At 44.8% G+C, this 17,531-nt stretch overlaps 1 protein-coding gene across 1 annotated transcript; it reads left to right on the forward strand.

The window, feature by feature from the left end:
- Positions 1–873: 873 nt before the first annotated feature.
- LOC147663595 (uncharacterized) lies at positions 874–15,470 on the forward strand. The gene is made up of 2 exons (XM_086950339.1): positions 874–1,116; positions 13,032–15,470. Exon 2 carries the CDS (start codon positions 13,047–13,049, stop codon positions 14,247–14,249), a length of 1,203 nt encoding a protein of 400 aa, XP_086806465.1. The 5' UTR covers positions 874–1,116; positions 13,032–13,046; the 3' UTR covers positions 14,250–15,470.
- The last annotated feature ends 2,061 nt before the right edge of the window (positions 15,471–17,531 follow it).

Below are 17,531 nucleotides of genomic sequence, written 5' to 3' on the forward strand. Positions count from 1 at the left end.
ACTGAAATAAAATACAAAAACACCGCATTTTAGAAAAAGCTAATACTCTTAGAGAAAGCAAGATTAAGTAAAACATGTGAAATGCCAACAAGAACTAAATCGCTAACAAGCATTAACTTAACAGTTTATACATTCGTTGTTCAAAAAAAATCGATTCACGTTTGTTATTATGTGAGTTTTATTTGTTTTGATTTTAATGCAATGTGTACTGCTTGTTCTCAAGTTGTGCTTTACCTGCACGAGCCTTGCATTCTAGGTTATGGCTTATGTTCCATATTCCTTTCTGGAATGGCAGAGGCAGCTGGGCTCTGGCCACCGTTCTGGCCGCTCCCCTCCTCCGCTGCTGCCTGCTGGGGACATGTATGAAGATTAAAGTTCCTTTAATACTTACCTCGTCTCTCGTCATCACCAGGGCGTTTTCTCTCACAGAAGGTAAGGTACCACAGCTCTTGCAGAGCGGAATCGAGCAGGCCGTTAAACCGCCACATTAGAACCTTGCAGAGCACAACGTTCTAAGACATACCAATTTGCAGCAAGAACACAGGGGGGAAGGGGGTGCAGGAAACGGGTATAAACGATACAAGAAGTAAAATTCATGAATGTGACAGCCCCCCTACTCTCCTATGCCGGGATTTTCCTCTTCCCTCCGGTCTATTGTACGTTGGTCCCCCCCCGCTCCCCCTGTTATCTCTGTGGAGTGTTCCGCCCCTTTTCCGCGCACGCGCAGTGGGGCGAGGAAAGAGCTCAGAGGCTGAACCTGAAGCTCGCGGAGCCAGGATAGGAGGAAGAGGCAGGGTAGGCGGGGAGGGAGCGGGGCCGAGAGGCGTCACGGGGCTGAGGGAGGAGACTCTGACTCTGAACCGGTCCAGGCGCGGGGCGGAGCCCGAGGGGAGGACCTGGGAGGGCAGACATGTCCCAGTCATGTTAGGGAAGTGAAACTTAGGGAGGGGAACTCCAGGATAAAGAGGAGGGAGACTCTCTGGGGCTCCAGACAGCCGCAGAGGGTCACAGAAGCAGGACCCAGCAGCAGGGCTGAGGGTGCACAGAGACAACAGGGCACGGGAGGCTATCCTTAGGAGGCAGAGAGGGTGCACTGAGGCAGGAGGCCAGCAACAGGTAAGGAACAGCATGGGTCTGCAGGGGGAGGGTCACTCTCACACCCAGGGATGCGAGTGTGCCCAAGTTCCTAACTTTTATATGCGGTGCTCTGTGACCCCAGCAGCCTTCCTGCTTATTGCACTCGATGTCCAGCATCATAGAACTTCTCTATGCTTAGTTTCATTTTTGCATAACGCCCTTTAGCTGTCTCCCGCCTACATTTGCCTCTGTTTCAATCTTAGTCAATAGGAAAAATACATTCCCCCCGATTTTTTTTAGTACCTCCCTCCGTCCTTGTTCGGAATGTTGGCATCTATGGCCTTTAACTATGGCATCACCCAATGTACTACTCCTGCTTAGTTTAACGTCTCCGCAAAAGCCAACACTGTCTATAAATAATATATTCCGTATGTCTAGGATGCTTTCTGCTCGTGCACAACCTGTGATCATATCACCATCTTTTCACGAGCACCATCCTTTGTACCCAGCGTGATGTTTAACACACCTGACCATGTGAGCCAGAATACTTTCTCCATGAGACAGTTTGCTCAGCGTGCACCCACTTTTCGTGGCATCTCATTTGTCTGCCCTCCTGTTGGACAACTGTTGTAAGTTATTCCAATGATGACCACAGGTAGCCAGGAGTTATATTCCATATAAGAGGTTTATTAGTTATTTGTTACAGGTTTCATAGAGGCCTTGAGTAGATCTTGTAAAGGTCTTGTAAAAGTCCTGTAGAGGTCTTATAAAGGTCTCACCAGGAGCTGCATGGTTGCTGCTCAGCCCACTCTCTTCAACTGTCATTCTCCACACACAGGCAGGCACACTCACGTTCCACTCTCTCTGTCATCAAGCATTCCATGCAGACATCACATTCATTCTGGCTGAGCAGCCAAGAAGGAAATGTACTTGAAGGAATCAAGGTATAACAAAAACCAATGAGTTTTTTTTTAAAAAAAGGATGGTGCCGAGTCGGCTTAAGACCCCCAGCCAGTCCCAAATGTAGCAGGTGTATTACATTATTCGCCATAATGACCCAGGGCTCATGGAAACCAAAGTTATGTGTTGCCAGGTTAATTTAGAACCGCAAAGCAATAGTATTCATAAAATATACAAGGTTTATTTTATTAAATTCACAATCAAATATAAAAAATCTACATTTTAATAGGAAGGTTATCTAAATGTAATTGAGGCCACTCATCATTCTTATGATCTGTTTCATGCACTTGTACTGCTCCCATGAATCAATGTGAGAATGCTGACTTAATTTGTAGCCTATAATTTCAAATTCCTTTACATTTACAGAATGCTTTAAAATGTTCAATTGTACGTTTTGCTTCTTTATTTATATACATCCTGTTAATCTATTAATTTTATTTAAGTTTGCAAAGCAGTCGCGGACCTACTGATTAGGCTTCGCGGATCCCCAGGTGCCCCTGAAACGCAGATAAAGAACCACTGGTGTAGTGGATTTGCACTACGCATTTCTTAAAGTGAAATATTCAGTGTGAAAGTGGTCAGGGGTACTTAGCCAATTTAAGATGGTGCTATTAGTATGAAATAAAGCATCGATACGTCAGAAGTAAGTTTGCCTAAAACACACACCACCTTCGGTGGGGCCACCACGGGCAGTGAGGACCACGTTTCTGTGCATATATGCCAGCTAAGAAGTTATCAGTTTGTTTTATCTACTCAGACGCACCCCCTCCAAAATATTGCTGTTCATCCCCTCATTATACGGCTCCCTGGTAATAGGGTGTGGTTAGTTCATTGTTGGATCATGACAACACTTTGCATTTTCGAATTCTGACATCAGAGACATCTGCTGTACTTAGTTGGGGGCATGCCTGATCTTGGTTCCTTGTTAAAAATGCAATACTTCCAGTGTCTGTGGTCTGTATAGTGGCAGTAGGTCAGATCTCTCAAATTTTCTAGATCCATGCATGAGTAACTCACCCAGGACAGGTTTTTGCTTTGCATTTTGGGATTCATAGTTCTGATTTAAAACTGGGAGAAACAGGGCTACAAAGACCCAAAATGCAAATCGAAACAACTGGTATGGCCAACTTATTCAAGAATGTAACTAGGACACTTGCTATCAAAGGTTCTAAATGCCAAGGCGTCCTAACCACTGTTGTAGAAATTTGCATCAGATTCCCTTAGGTTTGAGGTCGGTTAGGAAATCTTAAAGCTTCTCTGTGCCTCTTTTTTTGGGTGAGGGTGAAAAGACATCCTGGATATCCGAGTACAGTCCCGGTTTCAGAGGGCTGACTGGGTGTTCCAAAGCTTTTCTTTGTTTACAATCTATGTCCTGGTTTTTAGAACAAAGGTCAAGTCCCCTGCAAAAGCAGACTTGAAAGGTGTGCTCATGTTTCCAAAGGCGCCTCTAACCTCTGAAATAGTTTGTGTTTCTTACAGGAAGCGCATGAGAAGGTTGGTCGTAAGCCCTCCAACAGAGGGGTGACCGAGCACACACACAACACCTACCTACCTAATGGCCGTAGTCCTTTTTGTATGTTTGGCCTGTCTTGGGTTTTTCTTCTCAATATCTGGTTACCCTGGGGCTGATAAGGCGCAAGCTAACCAAATGGGGCACGCAAGGCTGAGGCTGTTCTGGTCTGGTAGCCGCCACCCATTGAAACCAAAGTTCACTATCTACCTCGCCCCATGACTTATCTGGGTTTAGACTCCTCCTTGTAGCATACCCATTCCAGGCCCCCAAAATCAGTTTGAGTTTTCTTAATAATGTTGATATACTACTTGTATATCAGGATGCCTTTCACAATACACAGTAGCTTTACCAAAAATGCTTACCTCCATGTATCTGTTAGATGTGATTTGTGGCACTCCACCAGATCCCATTATTCCTGCTTTCAGGCTCTTTTGCCTGTGGTCTTTTTATGCAGTAATTTGTACACATCAATACGCTCTCCTTTCTAAATCCTTACCCTAGTAGTTCCCTCAAAGGCATGGCTAACCTCATGTAAGGCAACTTGTTTCTATGTTATCCATGTTCTTTAAGTGCCTTTTTGTCACAGTCTCTGTGTTGACACTACTGTCTTTCTTGATGTCCCATTTACTACTCCCTTTATCCTCATCCCCTTTATCTACTTCCCTTTCTAACCGTTCTCCTGCATCCCCATCTTCTCCTTTATCCATCAGTGTCTTCAATTTGCCTTCATTTTCTCCCTTATCTCTGACCACATCCTGTCCCAGTGCCACAGATTTTACACTGCACCACCCCCTTGCCCTGGGGATGTCTCTCCCATACCTTCCACCAATCCGCCATACCTTTTCTGTAACTCACACTTTATTCCCATGCTCGTGCTCTGCTCTACACCTCCTCGAGCACTTACGTCCTCCACTCCACCAACATCTGCAACTGCCTTTGGTGCATTAACTTGCAAAATACAAACGCTTTGTCGCAGGTTGTCGTTACCCATTATTCTACTTAAGCCACTGTCTTTCCCTTTCTTGGAGGGCTTGTGCAGTCTCTTCCAACCATGCCGGTATTTCACTGTCCTCCCCCTCCTCATAGTCGAAATCAGCCTGCTCACCCCCCTCAACACCTCTGCCACCCTAGCACTACTTGTCCTGAGGTGTACCCCATATCCCACTTCTCCATCATAGTCGTCTCAGCACGCTTTGGCAGGCGGGCCACCATCCAGGCACCTTGTCAGTTGTCACCCCTATCTTCTTTTCTTTGCAGGCTAGCCTTTACCTGTACATTAGCATCTGCACAGGGCTTTAAGTGGGATGAAAAAACTGGGAGGGAGGGAGTCATCAAAGGGGCATGGTCCATGTAATTAAGGGTGTGGCTTAACAAATTTGTGCTTCTCATAGTGTGCTGCCAGACTGGTATTTTGCTGCTGTTTCTGCCATTGTATCCAGATATATTACGCAACAAGTATCATTATACCTACAACAAGCCAGGACTATTGGTTTTGTCAATGGTTGTTAGTTGTAATAAGCAACAACAATGGCTTCGTTGTATATAATATTGAAAATGCTTCAGTTCTGAAATGAGACTGTGTACAAACTATAACTAGTCTCTTTGAAGATACATCAAAGGCAGTGAAGAGTGGTGCTGCTGCAGAGATTTATTTTTCATAATGGAGAGTCTAATAGGGACCCGGCTCAGCACCTGCTTTTAGGAAGTGTCCATGCTGAGCACGCGCGGACCCGGCCCACTTAAACACCTACACCTGCTATTGCCGCCCTCTTGTATCCCTAAGGAGACTTCTTATCCATGACCCATAACAATATCTGGTTTCTTCTTCCCACCCCAATCTCTCCCCTACTCTCAACGTACGCACCTTACTGCCACATTGGTGCTTTTGGGCAAGGTCCGAATGGAAAGAGGGCCAAGCGGTCCCAGCATGCCCCCACCCTCGTGCCTAACTAACCCTGTGTGGGCTTCTCCAACCCTTCCGAATACCCATGGGGCGAGGTCATTTATTCCATCCCCTCTCCCTGGCGGCACTTTGACTCTAAATGCCATCCACAAGCCCTGACCTTGGGTTTAAAGCTTTGATTTTGCGCACATTTGTTTTTAGAAAAACGAACTATACCCGCAGGCGTTGGAGCGCTTCACATGAGCACTGGTTACATTACACAAGGTAGAGTGATTTTCCCAAAATCACAGGCTGCCTGGTTAGGAAGTCTGCGCCAAACCCCCTCCCAGTAGCAGATATGGATGTGGTGGCCTAGGGATTTATTTTGTGCTGCGGGGATTTATGTTTTAATCCCGGCGTCATCATTAATAAATCGTGTAATCTGTCTGTTACAAATGGTGAATGAATGTGATCTGAAATATATCAATGCTGTCTAGTGCTGTTCCCTGCCCATTGCTCGTCATATCCTGGTCTCGACAATACTGTACATAAAATTAGAATAGACAAGGTCTCCGAGGAAAAAGGCGGTGGATATATGCTGTCAGACTCGCCTAGAGGCGAGCTGACGCCTGGGGATGCCAGCCGGTCCCATGAGACCACTGACTCATGCCCACATGCAGCGTTGCTTCAGACAAGCCGGGGGCGCAGGGTGGCATGCCCGGGCTTGTGTCTACGACACCCCTCCCTCCTCAATGGACAAGAGCAAAATAAAACAAGCCTTTGCCGATTTCACTCACGCGCTCTGCTTAGCTAATAGATCCATATTTCTCCTTTCCTAAAAGTGCAGACTTGCCAACACTCATCTGGGAAGGCTGCTCAGTAGGTTAATGCACTTACTGCAAAGACTTGTGTTTATAACGCTGGGATGCAGTTTGAGGAAGAGGAGCCGTTGAGAGAGAGAAATAATACTAGCTATCAAGCATCTAGAGACAATTTAGGATGCTGTGTTCGCCACATATGCATTAAGAAGCAGGTGCATTATCTTTATTTCCTGTGTTTAGGCATGTAGTTTATGTTGACGTTGCATCCTTTATTCTGCCAAGAGAATTTTTACCATATGACCTATGTCACTGTGTTTTCTACAGGATTCTTCAGCTATGCCTTCAGGTAACACATGAGTGCATTCTGGAAGTTGTAGTCTTCCTTCAGTTGAATTCGATTAATTGGACCAGCACGCCTGAAAAAATAATCTGTAAAAGGAAAAACCCAGGACTGGAAAGGGTTGTCATTCTGAAATGAAGTCCTCTGCTCACCCTTATTTCTGGCAACTAGTTTTCCTATGTGTGGGTTTGATTGTTTTAGGGATGTGTATTGCATTAATCGTTTCCCCATGATGTGTAGTTGATATCCTACAAGTGTTATTAATTTCCCATGTGTGAATTCATTGATTTCCCATGTGCTTGATTACCTGTTCGATTTCATCAGTGTATGATGATTGGTTTGCTTGGTGTCTGGTTGACTGATCAGTTTCCCTTGGGTGGCTTTGATTGGTTTTCCAGGCGTGTGTGTTGGATCGATTGGTTTCTTTGGTATGCCATCGGTTCTCTAGGATTACTGTTTATTAAGTCCTTCGTCTGATTAATTGATTTCCCATGTATTTTAGTAATTGATTTGGTTTTCCCACATCTTCCATCAGGTTGGTTGCTTGTATGGTGCTTATTGAACCAGTGGGCCACTGCAAGCATTGCTGGGATTTAGTACAGAGGTAGAGAGGGATTGATGTGAGAAGGATGACAACAAGGGAAGTGGGGGGTGAGGGAGAGAGAAGAAGGGAACGCCATGGTATGTCATTGGCTGGGCCCGGTGATTGGATTGGTTGGTTTGGATGGCATTCAGTTGGTCAGTCTGGTTATTTGACCCAGAATCCATCTGAAACCTACTATTGATGGCTGCAGGAACTGCTTGCTAAATGTAGACACCTGCTGTCAGAACAGCTCCTCGGGGCCAGTCCAAGCCCTGTACTGGAGTCTGTTTTGGCCTGTGTAGTGGAGCAGACCCCATCACTTGTCCCTACAAAGACTTTGTATGATTCATTGTCTTCTCGGATGGTTGATGGATTAGTGTCCCTGGTGTGTTATTGATTCATTCGTTTTTAAGGCATGTGATTAGTTTCACAGGTGCCTAATTGATTTTCTTTCTAGGTGTACAATATTTGATTTGGTTTCTAGGAATGTGATTGATTGCTTTGGTTTCAATGTATTTGATTGATTGCTTAGTTTTCCAGGTGTAGGGTGGATTTCCCCAGTTTTGTGAAAGGATTGGTTGATTTTTCCAGGCGTTTGACTGATTCCTTTGTTTCCCAGTCACATGCCAGATTTGCCAATGCTTTCGCTTCATTGGCTGAGTTCCCCAGCTTTTCTAAGCCCAAGTTTAGTAATTAGTTTTCCAGGTGTTTGACTGTATTTCTCAGGTTTGAGATCTGTAATGGGGGCTTCCATGGCTACAATAGTTTTTAGGCTTTCTGAGGTGTCTGATTATTTGGATGGTTTCAGAAGTATGTGAACAGTGATTGAATTTCTACTTGCACAACCAATAATTGATTTCACAGGTCTGGAAACAATTAATTGTGTCCGGGAAACACATCAATATTGGTTCCCATATGTGTGACTGAGTATTTTATGGTCCTACGTAAGAGCAATGTTTGTTTTTCTTAGTATATAATAAATAGTTTGGTTTTCCCAGGTATGTGGCTGTTTTGTTAGTTTTTCAAGTGTTCGTTTAATGGCTTGCTTTCCAAATGTATGCCAATAGTTTTTGAGGGAGTGGCAAATTGTTTTTTCAGGTGTCTAATAGCTTGTGTGATTCACCTGGCATCTGGTCCTTTTATGGTTTCCTGCGTGCTTGATTGATTGGTTTTCTGGGTTTTTCCAGGTAATTGTTGTAGAACCAATTGCTTAATTTTTGGTACATGGGGTCGATAGATTCTTTGGAGAAGAAAATTTAAGAATGAAAAGAAACCCAGCCGAACCAGTTGCTAAACCTAGACAGTGCCTGCCTGAGAATACGGTATAAAAGTGAGTACCAAACTTCCCCACTTTTGTCCTGATCGAAATGCTTCACTACAAAGAAGAATTGCTGTGTTCCAAGACTGATATCCCTGCTAGCCAATATCGCAAATGCGAGGGGATATCTTGTGGTTTTTGCTAGTATCACTGGCGGAAGGTGTGGGTCTGCCAGTGACCCTGTGGGCTGCCTGCTTAGAGGAGAGAGTCTTGACCCACAGGTATCTGCCTGCTTCTGGAAAAGAACCCAGCTGTTTAGACCTGCAGAAGTAACGTGGGAGAGTGCTGAGAAGACCATGAAGTGGTCAGAGTCCACTGGTCTCACTGCCAACTGAGGAGAGGTTGTGTCTGACTTGCCACTGTAGATCACAAAGCTGAGAATGACCTATTCAAAGACGAGCGTGGAGAAAGACGCAGAGGTCCTGTGCTGGGTGATTTCTTTGCACTTCAGTGATCACACGAGTTCCATAGACCAAAGGAGGACGGTCCTTCCACTGTGACTTCTGGAGCAGTTTTCATGGAGCTGCTTCCATGCCAGCCAGCTGACATTGAAGTGAAGGAGCTATGGTTTGCTAGAACGGGCAATTTGCCATACCCCAATGTCTTTCTTGTACCTGAATGAAGGTAGGCTGTACAAGAATTAGGCTCGCATGTAGGCCGAGGCAATCTGCTGAGCGTGCTGGCCAACTGGTCAGGGTGACGCATGAAAATTGGGATTGCTTTAAAAAAAAAATATTATTAAATATTTTAATAAGTATTTTCAAAATAATTTTCTGAATATTCAGTGTGCGTCCATAAAGAATTTATAGTGACAGTTATGATTACATGCTCTGAAATGCAATTTTTATAGGGAATTCCATTCTTTTATGTATTTTGAGCATTATACAGAGATAATGGTGTAAAAAAAGCACACTACAATATGCTAATATAGTTATCTGATCCGAAAATAGTTCTGCATATTAGTTCAGTTAACTAACATAGTAATATTTCTCCCGCCGTCACTGCTGGTCCAATAAGTGCCCAGTGGCCATGTACAAGATTATGGGCAATTTGACGGCTTTTCTAGGACCTGTGTGTAATAATAATCCCCTGTGTCTTAGTCTGTTCTGCTGTGTTGTTGTGCTTGGGTTTTTATGGCCTGTTTGTCTTTATTTCTTGGTTTTGATTGGTCTTTTTTTTTTTATCTGCATTATGTCACGTCAATCACTTTTGATGATTTGTGGGATATTAATTTGAAAAAAATGTTTTTGGTTATTTTCACACAAATACCACGTTTGGGACAGGTAGAGATGCTTGTTACTGATTTCTCATATGGAAATGTGTCAGCAAAACGTAATTCCTGTTAGTGATTTCTCATCATATGGATTTACCTCACAGTAATTTCGGATGATTTTCCACGTGCAGTTTTTCGGCACACCGAATTACTGTATAAATGAATCGCACACAGAGAACTTGGAATCAAACGAGGCACAATGAATACATAAAACCATACATAAACCTTGATCCGCTCAACTGGTAGTCGGTGTATAGGCTCGTTATTTTCATTATTCTTTTCTTTGATGTGCCACTCGGACACTGCTGCTGTATGTTAGTCCTGTAACATTGCAGACAAACTGTGGGGCAAATTTATCAAGGGCGTTATCGCCGCATTAGCAGCACTTTTTGCCGCTAATGCGGCGATAATTTTAGCGCCCTATTTATAAGCTTGCGCTGAGCCTCGTTAGCGCTACTTTCCATGGTTTTGCTACTGTTTTTTTTATCGCCTTGCATGCCATCTCTAATGACATGCAAAGTAGGCGTTACGGAGCAAAACAACATGGAAATAGTCACTAACCAGGCTTCGCTTTATTTACAAGCCTTCAGCAAACCCATTTAGCGACGAGAATTATAGTGCCAAGCCACCTTATCGCAGGATTTTAACACCTGCTTCAAAGGTGACTTAGGCATCTACCAAATGGGAGGTGGATTGCAGGGTTAAGGTCACATGGGGCATATCAGCAAGGATTTCCTTATCTCCAATTCTTATCACAGATTTTCAAGCGATAATGTCGCTTTTCGCTGCTATTACTGGATTTCATAACGCCTCAGAGATAATCGTTGTTAATAATGCGCTATCTCGGCGTAGAAATCCATCGATAGCCGGCGTTAAAAATAATAGCGCTAACAGCACTTTGCAATATTTATCGCAATGTGTTGATAACATGCTCCCCATCCCGCCCTGATACAGACCCGCAGACACTGGTCACATATGGTTTAATAAATCACCTCCCTTGCCTGGGACTAAGATTGTGATACATTTTCTGCACAAGAGGGCATTCTGTGCCCATATGAGTCTCCTCTATGCAGGTAAGAATTCTCTCCTTTTTTCCATTGTTGAACTGAGTGCCTTCAGGAGCCGCTGTGCACTTTGAGCGCCTTCATCATTGTAAGAAGAAGTTGAAAGAGATTCACAGCAGGAATACGTTTGTAGGTTGGGGCCAGGGACATCTTAAAGATTTTGATGGCCCGGGCCAAATATATTTTGGGGCCCTGTTCGGTACAGCTTTGAATTTATGAACCAATTTCAGCTGTTTTTGACCAGGTCACTGACAGTGAACAAGTGCACTTGTTCAAATTCTAAAGTTGTTACATCTAATATACAGGGATAGTGATGTGTGTTTTCAATATTGTAACACTAATATTACTGCAAATAATCTCTGTGACACCCTTCCATTTCTTATATGTGAGGCCCTGTTTTGTTCTAAAATAAACTTTTTATGGATGTTACATGAAACACAACATTTCTCTGCAGAATGTCGGTAATAGACTCTCACACACCACTCGCATTAAATTAAAGGGAAACAGTATTTTAAACAATCTATTTAAGAATTATTCAAGGTCATCAGGACGAGACTCTGCAGAAAAGAGCGGACTATCAGGGGGGACCTGAAAGGCTAGGGACCTGGGCCAGAGCCCACATTGCCCATGCCTTAAAACGTCTCTGCTCGTGGCCAAGACACAATTGGCCCGAAACAGTGAGCTGTACACCTTAATCAAAACAACATTGTAACCAGATATTCTCAGTCCAAATTCTATACCGTTGAGGCTCATCAAAGCTGAAGAAATCTGATGAAGAAAATTACATTTAAAAAATGAGCACTGGGAAAGGCTAGCAACATGCAACAAGCCACCTCTACAGAGAAAACGGGACTTGGGTAGTATATCATCACACAACTAGCCCACAGGTCCAAGATGTATTGAGAGGAAAGTGGACTGAAAAGACCAAGCCCATCACGGTGGATATCCCTTTTTAGGATGGTTCCCCTCACACACCATAGGTGTCATGCTTCATCATAGGGTTGCTGACCACCATTAGAGACAGCTACATATGCAGGATCAACATGTTTCAGCCATATGCCCTATCCAAGTGTCACAGCTTTCATCAGGAGCAATTAGTGAACAGCTACTGCAACTAGTGTAAAGTGCACAACAAAATATGATTTAAAAGGTGCCTCAGTATACTGTACTGAGCCAGAATGATTGTGTCCAGTAGGCCTTACCGAGGGGACCAATGTAAGGTAAAAATGTTACCACTTCTGTCCGGGGCTAAATTAGCTGTAGGTACACGCGCCAACCAACGTGAGCGGGGAGCGTTGTCACCCAGGGCGGGTGTCCAAGCCGGCAGGTACCCATCGGTGAGGCCTACTGGACACAATCATGTCTCTAATGGTGGTCATCTCCATTACCCAGCTTATTGCTTTTTAACCCTGCCACTATCTAGCTAAATAAGTTCGCTATCAGATAGCCCCGCAGGCAGTTTTAAACTCACTATCACTTACATTTGAGCACATTCTTTACGATTCTTTCATATACCACGATCACATAGGATTTTAGTACAACCCAGTTGCCAAAACTGAAAACATCCCTGAGCTCCTCCCTCGTAGAGAGCGGGGGTGTAGCCCGCATTAAGACTAGGTCTTGAAGCGAGGATGCACTCCTATGATAAAGCATGACACCTATGGTGTGTGAGGGAAACCGTCCTAAAAAGGGATATCGCCCGCGTTGCGCTTGGTCTTTTCAGTCCACCTTCCTCTCAGTCATAGATCTTGGCACCGTGGGCTCGTTGTGTAATGATGTTGATAAGGGGGGAGTGTGCCCACGCAGGTCCCTAAACCTCCTCTAGGCCCTCTTTGTGTGTGTACTTGGGTAGTATGGCCTAAGTATTTTTTCTTTGGTTTCTGCTTTTAGGTGCTAAACAAGTATCTCTGGTACATTTCTTTAACCTGAAGGGCGCCCCCTTTATATTGAATCAATAAGGCGTGAAAGTGAGAGTTTCCGTTTGTATCTATACTTACATTTCAAAACTGTATCTGGGGAGAAACATATTAAACATTCTAGAAAGATGGATTGAAGTGTTTTGGCTGAGGATGTCGGTGTGAATCTTTAATGTTCCATAGGGTGCATCCATATTCAAAAGCTGTACCCTCATGCATTTAATGGCTATTTTTTGTATTAATTTTACTTCTTATGAACAATTACTGTTCTTTCTTTTTGTTAGGATTGAACTTCAGGAATGGGCAGACCAAGAAAAGATGCCACAACTGGGGGACAGTCAGTCCCTGTGGGGGGTGCAAGTACCCCAGCATCCAAACCAGCAACTTCCAGAACAGCCCCTTCGTCGACCAGGGCTAAGACAACAACCACACCTCGAAGTGCCCCCTCGGCCAGGGCTGAAACTGTTCGTGCTAAGGAGACAGTCAGATCAATGAGTGACCAAAGTTCCAGGAAGACTACCCCCAATTCATATGCAGCAACCACCAACTTCATCCACAGTGACGTGAACAACAACCAGGGGGCAGGCATTAGATCATTGGCAAGCGATGGAGGGAAAAGTAGAGCCAGAGTAGCAAATGCCTCCAAGTCTACACCGTCCGGCACTTCTGCCAGCAGTGGCCAATCTGATACAAGGATACATTCGACCCGAACAACGTCTGTGAAGATGCCAGCAAAACAGGGTGGACAAGGAGAACCACTCTTTACTTGGCACAAGAGCTTGGAGATGGCAATTAACGATATTGAGAAGGAAACACGAGGTCAGCGGGACAACCCTAAATGGCATGAATGGCGCGAAAACCGCATCACTGCCTCTGTGGCGCACAAGATCGCCAACAGCAAGTTTGTAAATGGCAAGAGTTCCGAGGTCCCACAGTCTTACCTCAAGGCAGTGGTGAATCAGAGCTCTGGCATACAAACCCCAGCAATGTCCTGGGGGATTAGAAACGAAAAGAGAGCAGTCCAGGAGTATGAGCACCTGAAGTCTAGGAACCACAGTGGGGGCGTCAAAGTGGAAGACTGTGGCCTCTTCGTCCATCCAGAGAAGAACTGGTTGGCTGCCAGCCCGGATGGCATTGTCAAGGACCACTCAACTGGAAAACCTGTTGGCCTCCTGGAGGTTAAGTGCCCATACAAACACAAAGACCACACAATAAGGGATGCCTGCAAAGATGACAAATTCTGTTTGACCCCAAATGGGGATTCTTATACCCTCAAGAAGGACCACCCCTACTACACACAGGTGCAGACTCAGATGGCAGCCACTGGTTTAAAGAACACAGACTTTGTGGTGTACACCCAGAAGGAGACAGCCATTGCCCCCGTAGAGTTTGATGCCAAGTTCTGGGAGACAACTGAACCAAAGCTGGAAAAGTTCTACAATGAGGCAGTGGTGCCACACATGGAGAAGAGAAATGCCTTGGTATGGGCAACAGAGGAGTAATAAACTGGAAGACGCATAGGACTCGGCCGTTGTCCGGTTATGAAGTCCATAAGCCCACCCAGCCCATTTGTTGTGTGATCTAACTATGCAGAAGGTCCAGAAGTCTTCATCGATTGTATGTTATCGTGGTCCTTCTGTTCAGGAAATGTTTCTTCTTATTTTAGACAGCATTTCTTTTTTGATAGTATGTTAGAAAGCTTGAGCTTTTTTGTGTGTTTATACGCTTTACTCCTACTACATTTGTTTTCTGCACTCTAAAAACAGGTGTTTAAATTGGAAGATAACTGAAGATTAAAAAGAGATAATATGCATTCCTTTCAGAACAATTGGGATGCCGACCATCATTTATTCCTTAAAGGTAAAAATACAAACCACAAAAATATTTACTATTGTGGTCTGAGTTTTCTGGTGGTGGTACTAAAAAGCACAAATGTATAGGGGGTTATGATGGGTGAAGTGGATTGGCCTAGATCACCAGGGAAATGCTGTCAGATGTAGCGAGGCTCTGGTGGTCAATAACATATACTTTTTTCTTTTTCATTTTATCAACAATATAGGCCGAAATGGGGCAAAAACGGTGAATGTTACATCAGGGTGAGAAGGACCTATACTTAAATGTTCTTATCAGTACAGCAGCCGTTTCTGCAGCAGGCGGAATTGGGATCAAGTTTACAGAATCACAACTATCTTTGAAAATGTTTTGATGGGTGAGAGCCTATGCAGAGTCCTCCTTATGGATCACGAATATGAAGCTTCCTTTATTATGATCTAATCACCTTGAAAACAGGGCCCAAATCCCATATTACTGCCTCGGTACGAGTGTTGCGGAATTTCCAATGAGGAAACAAAATTAACCCCCTTGTAATGAGGCCTTTCAGACTGATCCACCAAGCCTGATAGTTGCTCTCCTGAATCTAATATGGCAGGCATGAATCCAGGGCAACCTGTAAACCCCCCCTGTCCAGGTGAGTTTGTTCCATCTGAGGGCAGACACCATGAGGTAATGTTCACTTCTCTGTAGAATTGACTTAGCCGAATGGTCTGTCAAACTAACGTGGTCTCGAGCTGCATTCCGTCCATCAGCAGATCACAAGATTCCTCTTCACCGCTTGCTGGATTTAATGCCAAACGCAACTAAAGCGTTGTTGGTCTTTGTTAGAGGCTGTTAACATTTGGAATATTATTGTTCTGTTTTGACATTAAACATCTTTCTTGATGTAACAGAGTTTTATTTTTTTGCTTGTATGAGCTGAATGTCCATAATGAAAAACAAAACGTGATACATTATTTTTTACCATACCAGCAGTTGTAATGTGAAGACCCCACAAGCTTCCAGAGGAAATCACTATTGCCTAGCACAGGTCTCCTAAAAAGCAAGAACCACCACCATCCGTGATAACTAGACATTCCACAATTTCTATCACAGTATTCGTCTTGAGACTGTCAGTGACACAATGCTCCTGAAGGTTGTCTGTGCTCTCAGCTCCATTGACCAGAGGCCACCTTGGATCACTTGTGAATGGGGAACATCGTTTACAACGCAACTTTTACAACGCAGTATTTTTACGACGCAACCATTACAACGCAAGTCATTACAACGACTTGCGCTGGGGGGCGCTCTAGGATAGGGAATAGTTTTAATTTACTATCCAACACCTTCCCTACTATCCACGGGGACTGGAGTTGGAATAGTAAATTAAACTATTCACTATCCAGCGCCCCCCAACGCAAGTCGTTGTAACGACTTGCGTTGTAAAAGTTGCGTCGTAAAGGCATGCGTTGTAAAAGCATGCGTTGTAACGACGTACATCCCTTGTGAATAGAGTGCGGTACATACACGGGCGAAGAGCGCCTGGGTGTTAACAGGAGGGTTGCACCTTTGAGTATTAATAGTATTTACACTCCAAACGAATATGATTCAATTTGAGCACGGAGGCGTTGAGTGTACGAGTGAGACACAAAAGAAAGGAGGCATCTAAAGAAGTATTATCAGAGGCACAGATAGAGAATATCTAAAGTTGTGAAAGAATCGGTCCAACTAAGTTTTGTTGTGCTATGAGGCCCTGAAAGGTGATTTGTTCATATCATGGTGACCAACATGCCAAGGTCCCGCTTTACAAGAATGTCATGCACTGCAGTTCTAATGGATACATCTGCCAGTGGATTCCCCACCTTGTGAATATCCCCTGCGCCAGCAGCATTCGGAAATTTTTTGTAGCTCTCCACGCTGACAAGGACGACGTCACAGAAGCATGGCTCCGCTCGTGACTCCGCTGATGTCACTGGAGCCATAAGAGAGCCTCGTCGGTGTGATGACGTCAGTTCCCTTTTTCCGCGCCGCCGACGCTAACGGTTTTCTTAGACTCTCCTTGGTTTCACTTGCTACTTTGTGTTCCTGGATTGTATTTCTGGGCTTCTCTTGTTTCTTTCTCGAAGATATTGTCGAGGAAGTCAGGATTCAAGCCCTGTAGGGAGTGCGGAAGGACACGTGTCCATTACAGATCCTCACGAAGATTGTGTCTGGTGCCTGTCGTCGGATTACGACGTCAAGGGATGCGCCTGCTGTAGGAAGATGAACCCGAAGGCGTTGAAAGAAAGAGAAGCTAAACTGTTCATGGTGAAGATGAGGAAGGAGAAAAGAGGTCGAAGAAGGTGTAGCGGGTTGGGTCATGCTTCTAAATCAAAGAAGCATAAGAAGAGGCATGGATCTCAACGGCGTTCAGATAAGGACACAGCTCTGAAGTCGACCTCTCCAGCTCCTCGACGTCGACCTCTCCAGCTCCTCGACGTCGTAAAGACTATGTGTCGCCTTCTCCTTCGAATCGGGGTTCTCCTGTTAGATCAGCTTCACCAGCACAGTCTCCGACGCCGGTTCCATCTCCGACTCCGGCTCATTCTCTGGCTCCAGTGGAAGAAGTTCCAGTTCCTGATGAGTCGTCGACTCCATTGGCTCCACCGTCGGCGCAATTGGTCCAAGTCCAATAATGCCTGCCCCTGAGCCTTATCCAGGCGCTTCTCCACCTTTCCTTGGCCCAGGGCAAGATCCATCGCATTATTTAAATGCAATGTATGGAGTCTTTAAAAGGGCTATGTACCCCTCTGGAGCACCTTCGGGTCCCATGGGTCCTATGGCATTTAATCTGGGGGTTCCTCAAGCTTATGCTCAGGCTCCCTTTATGCCATTTCTTCCAGCGGCGCCGTCCTGGCATTTACCGTCGCCGAGGACGTCGATGCCGTTCCCTTCATCTCCGGCGTGGTCAGCCCGACCTCGTTCTTCTCAGG

Source organism: Lissotriton vulgaris, unplaced genomic scaffold, assembly GCF_964263255.1.
Source record: "Lissotriton vulgaris unplaced genomic scaffold, aLisVul1.2 SCAFFOLD_1742, whole genome shotgun sequence".
NCBI lineage: Eukaryota > Metazoa > Chordata > Amphibia > Caudata > Salamandridae > Lissotriton > Lissotriton vulgaris.

Excerpts from the sequence above, each read along its gene's own strand:
- LOC147663595 (XM_086950339.1), top strand. The coding sequence starts at position 13,047 with ATGGGCAGACCAAGAAAAGATGCCACAACTGGGGGACAGTCAGTCCCT.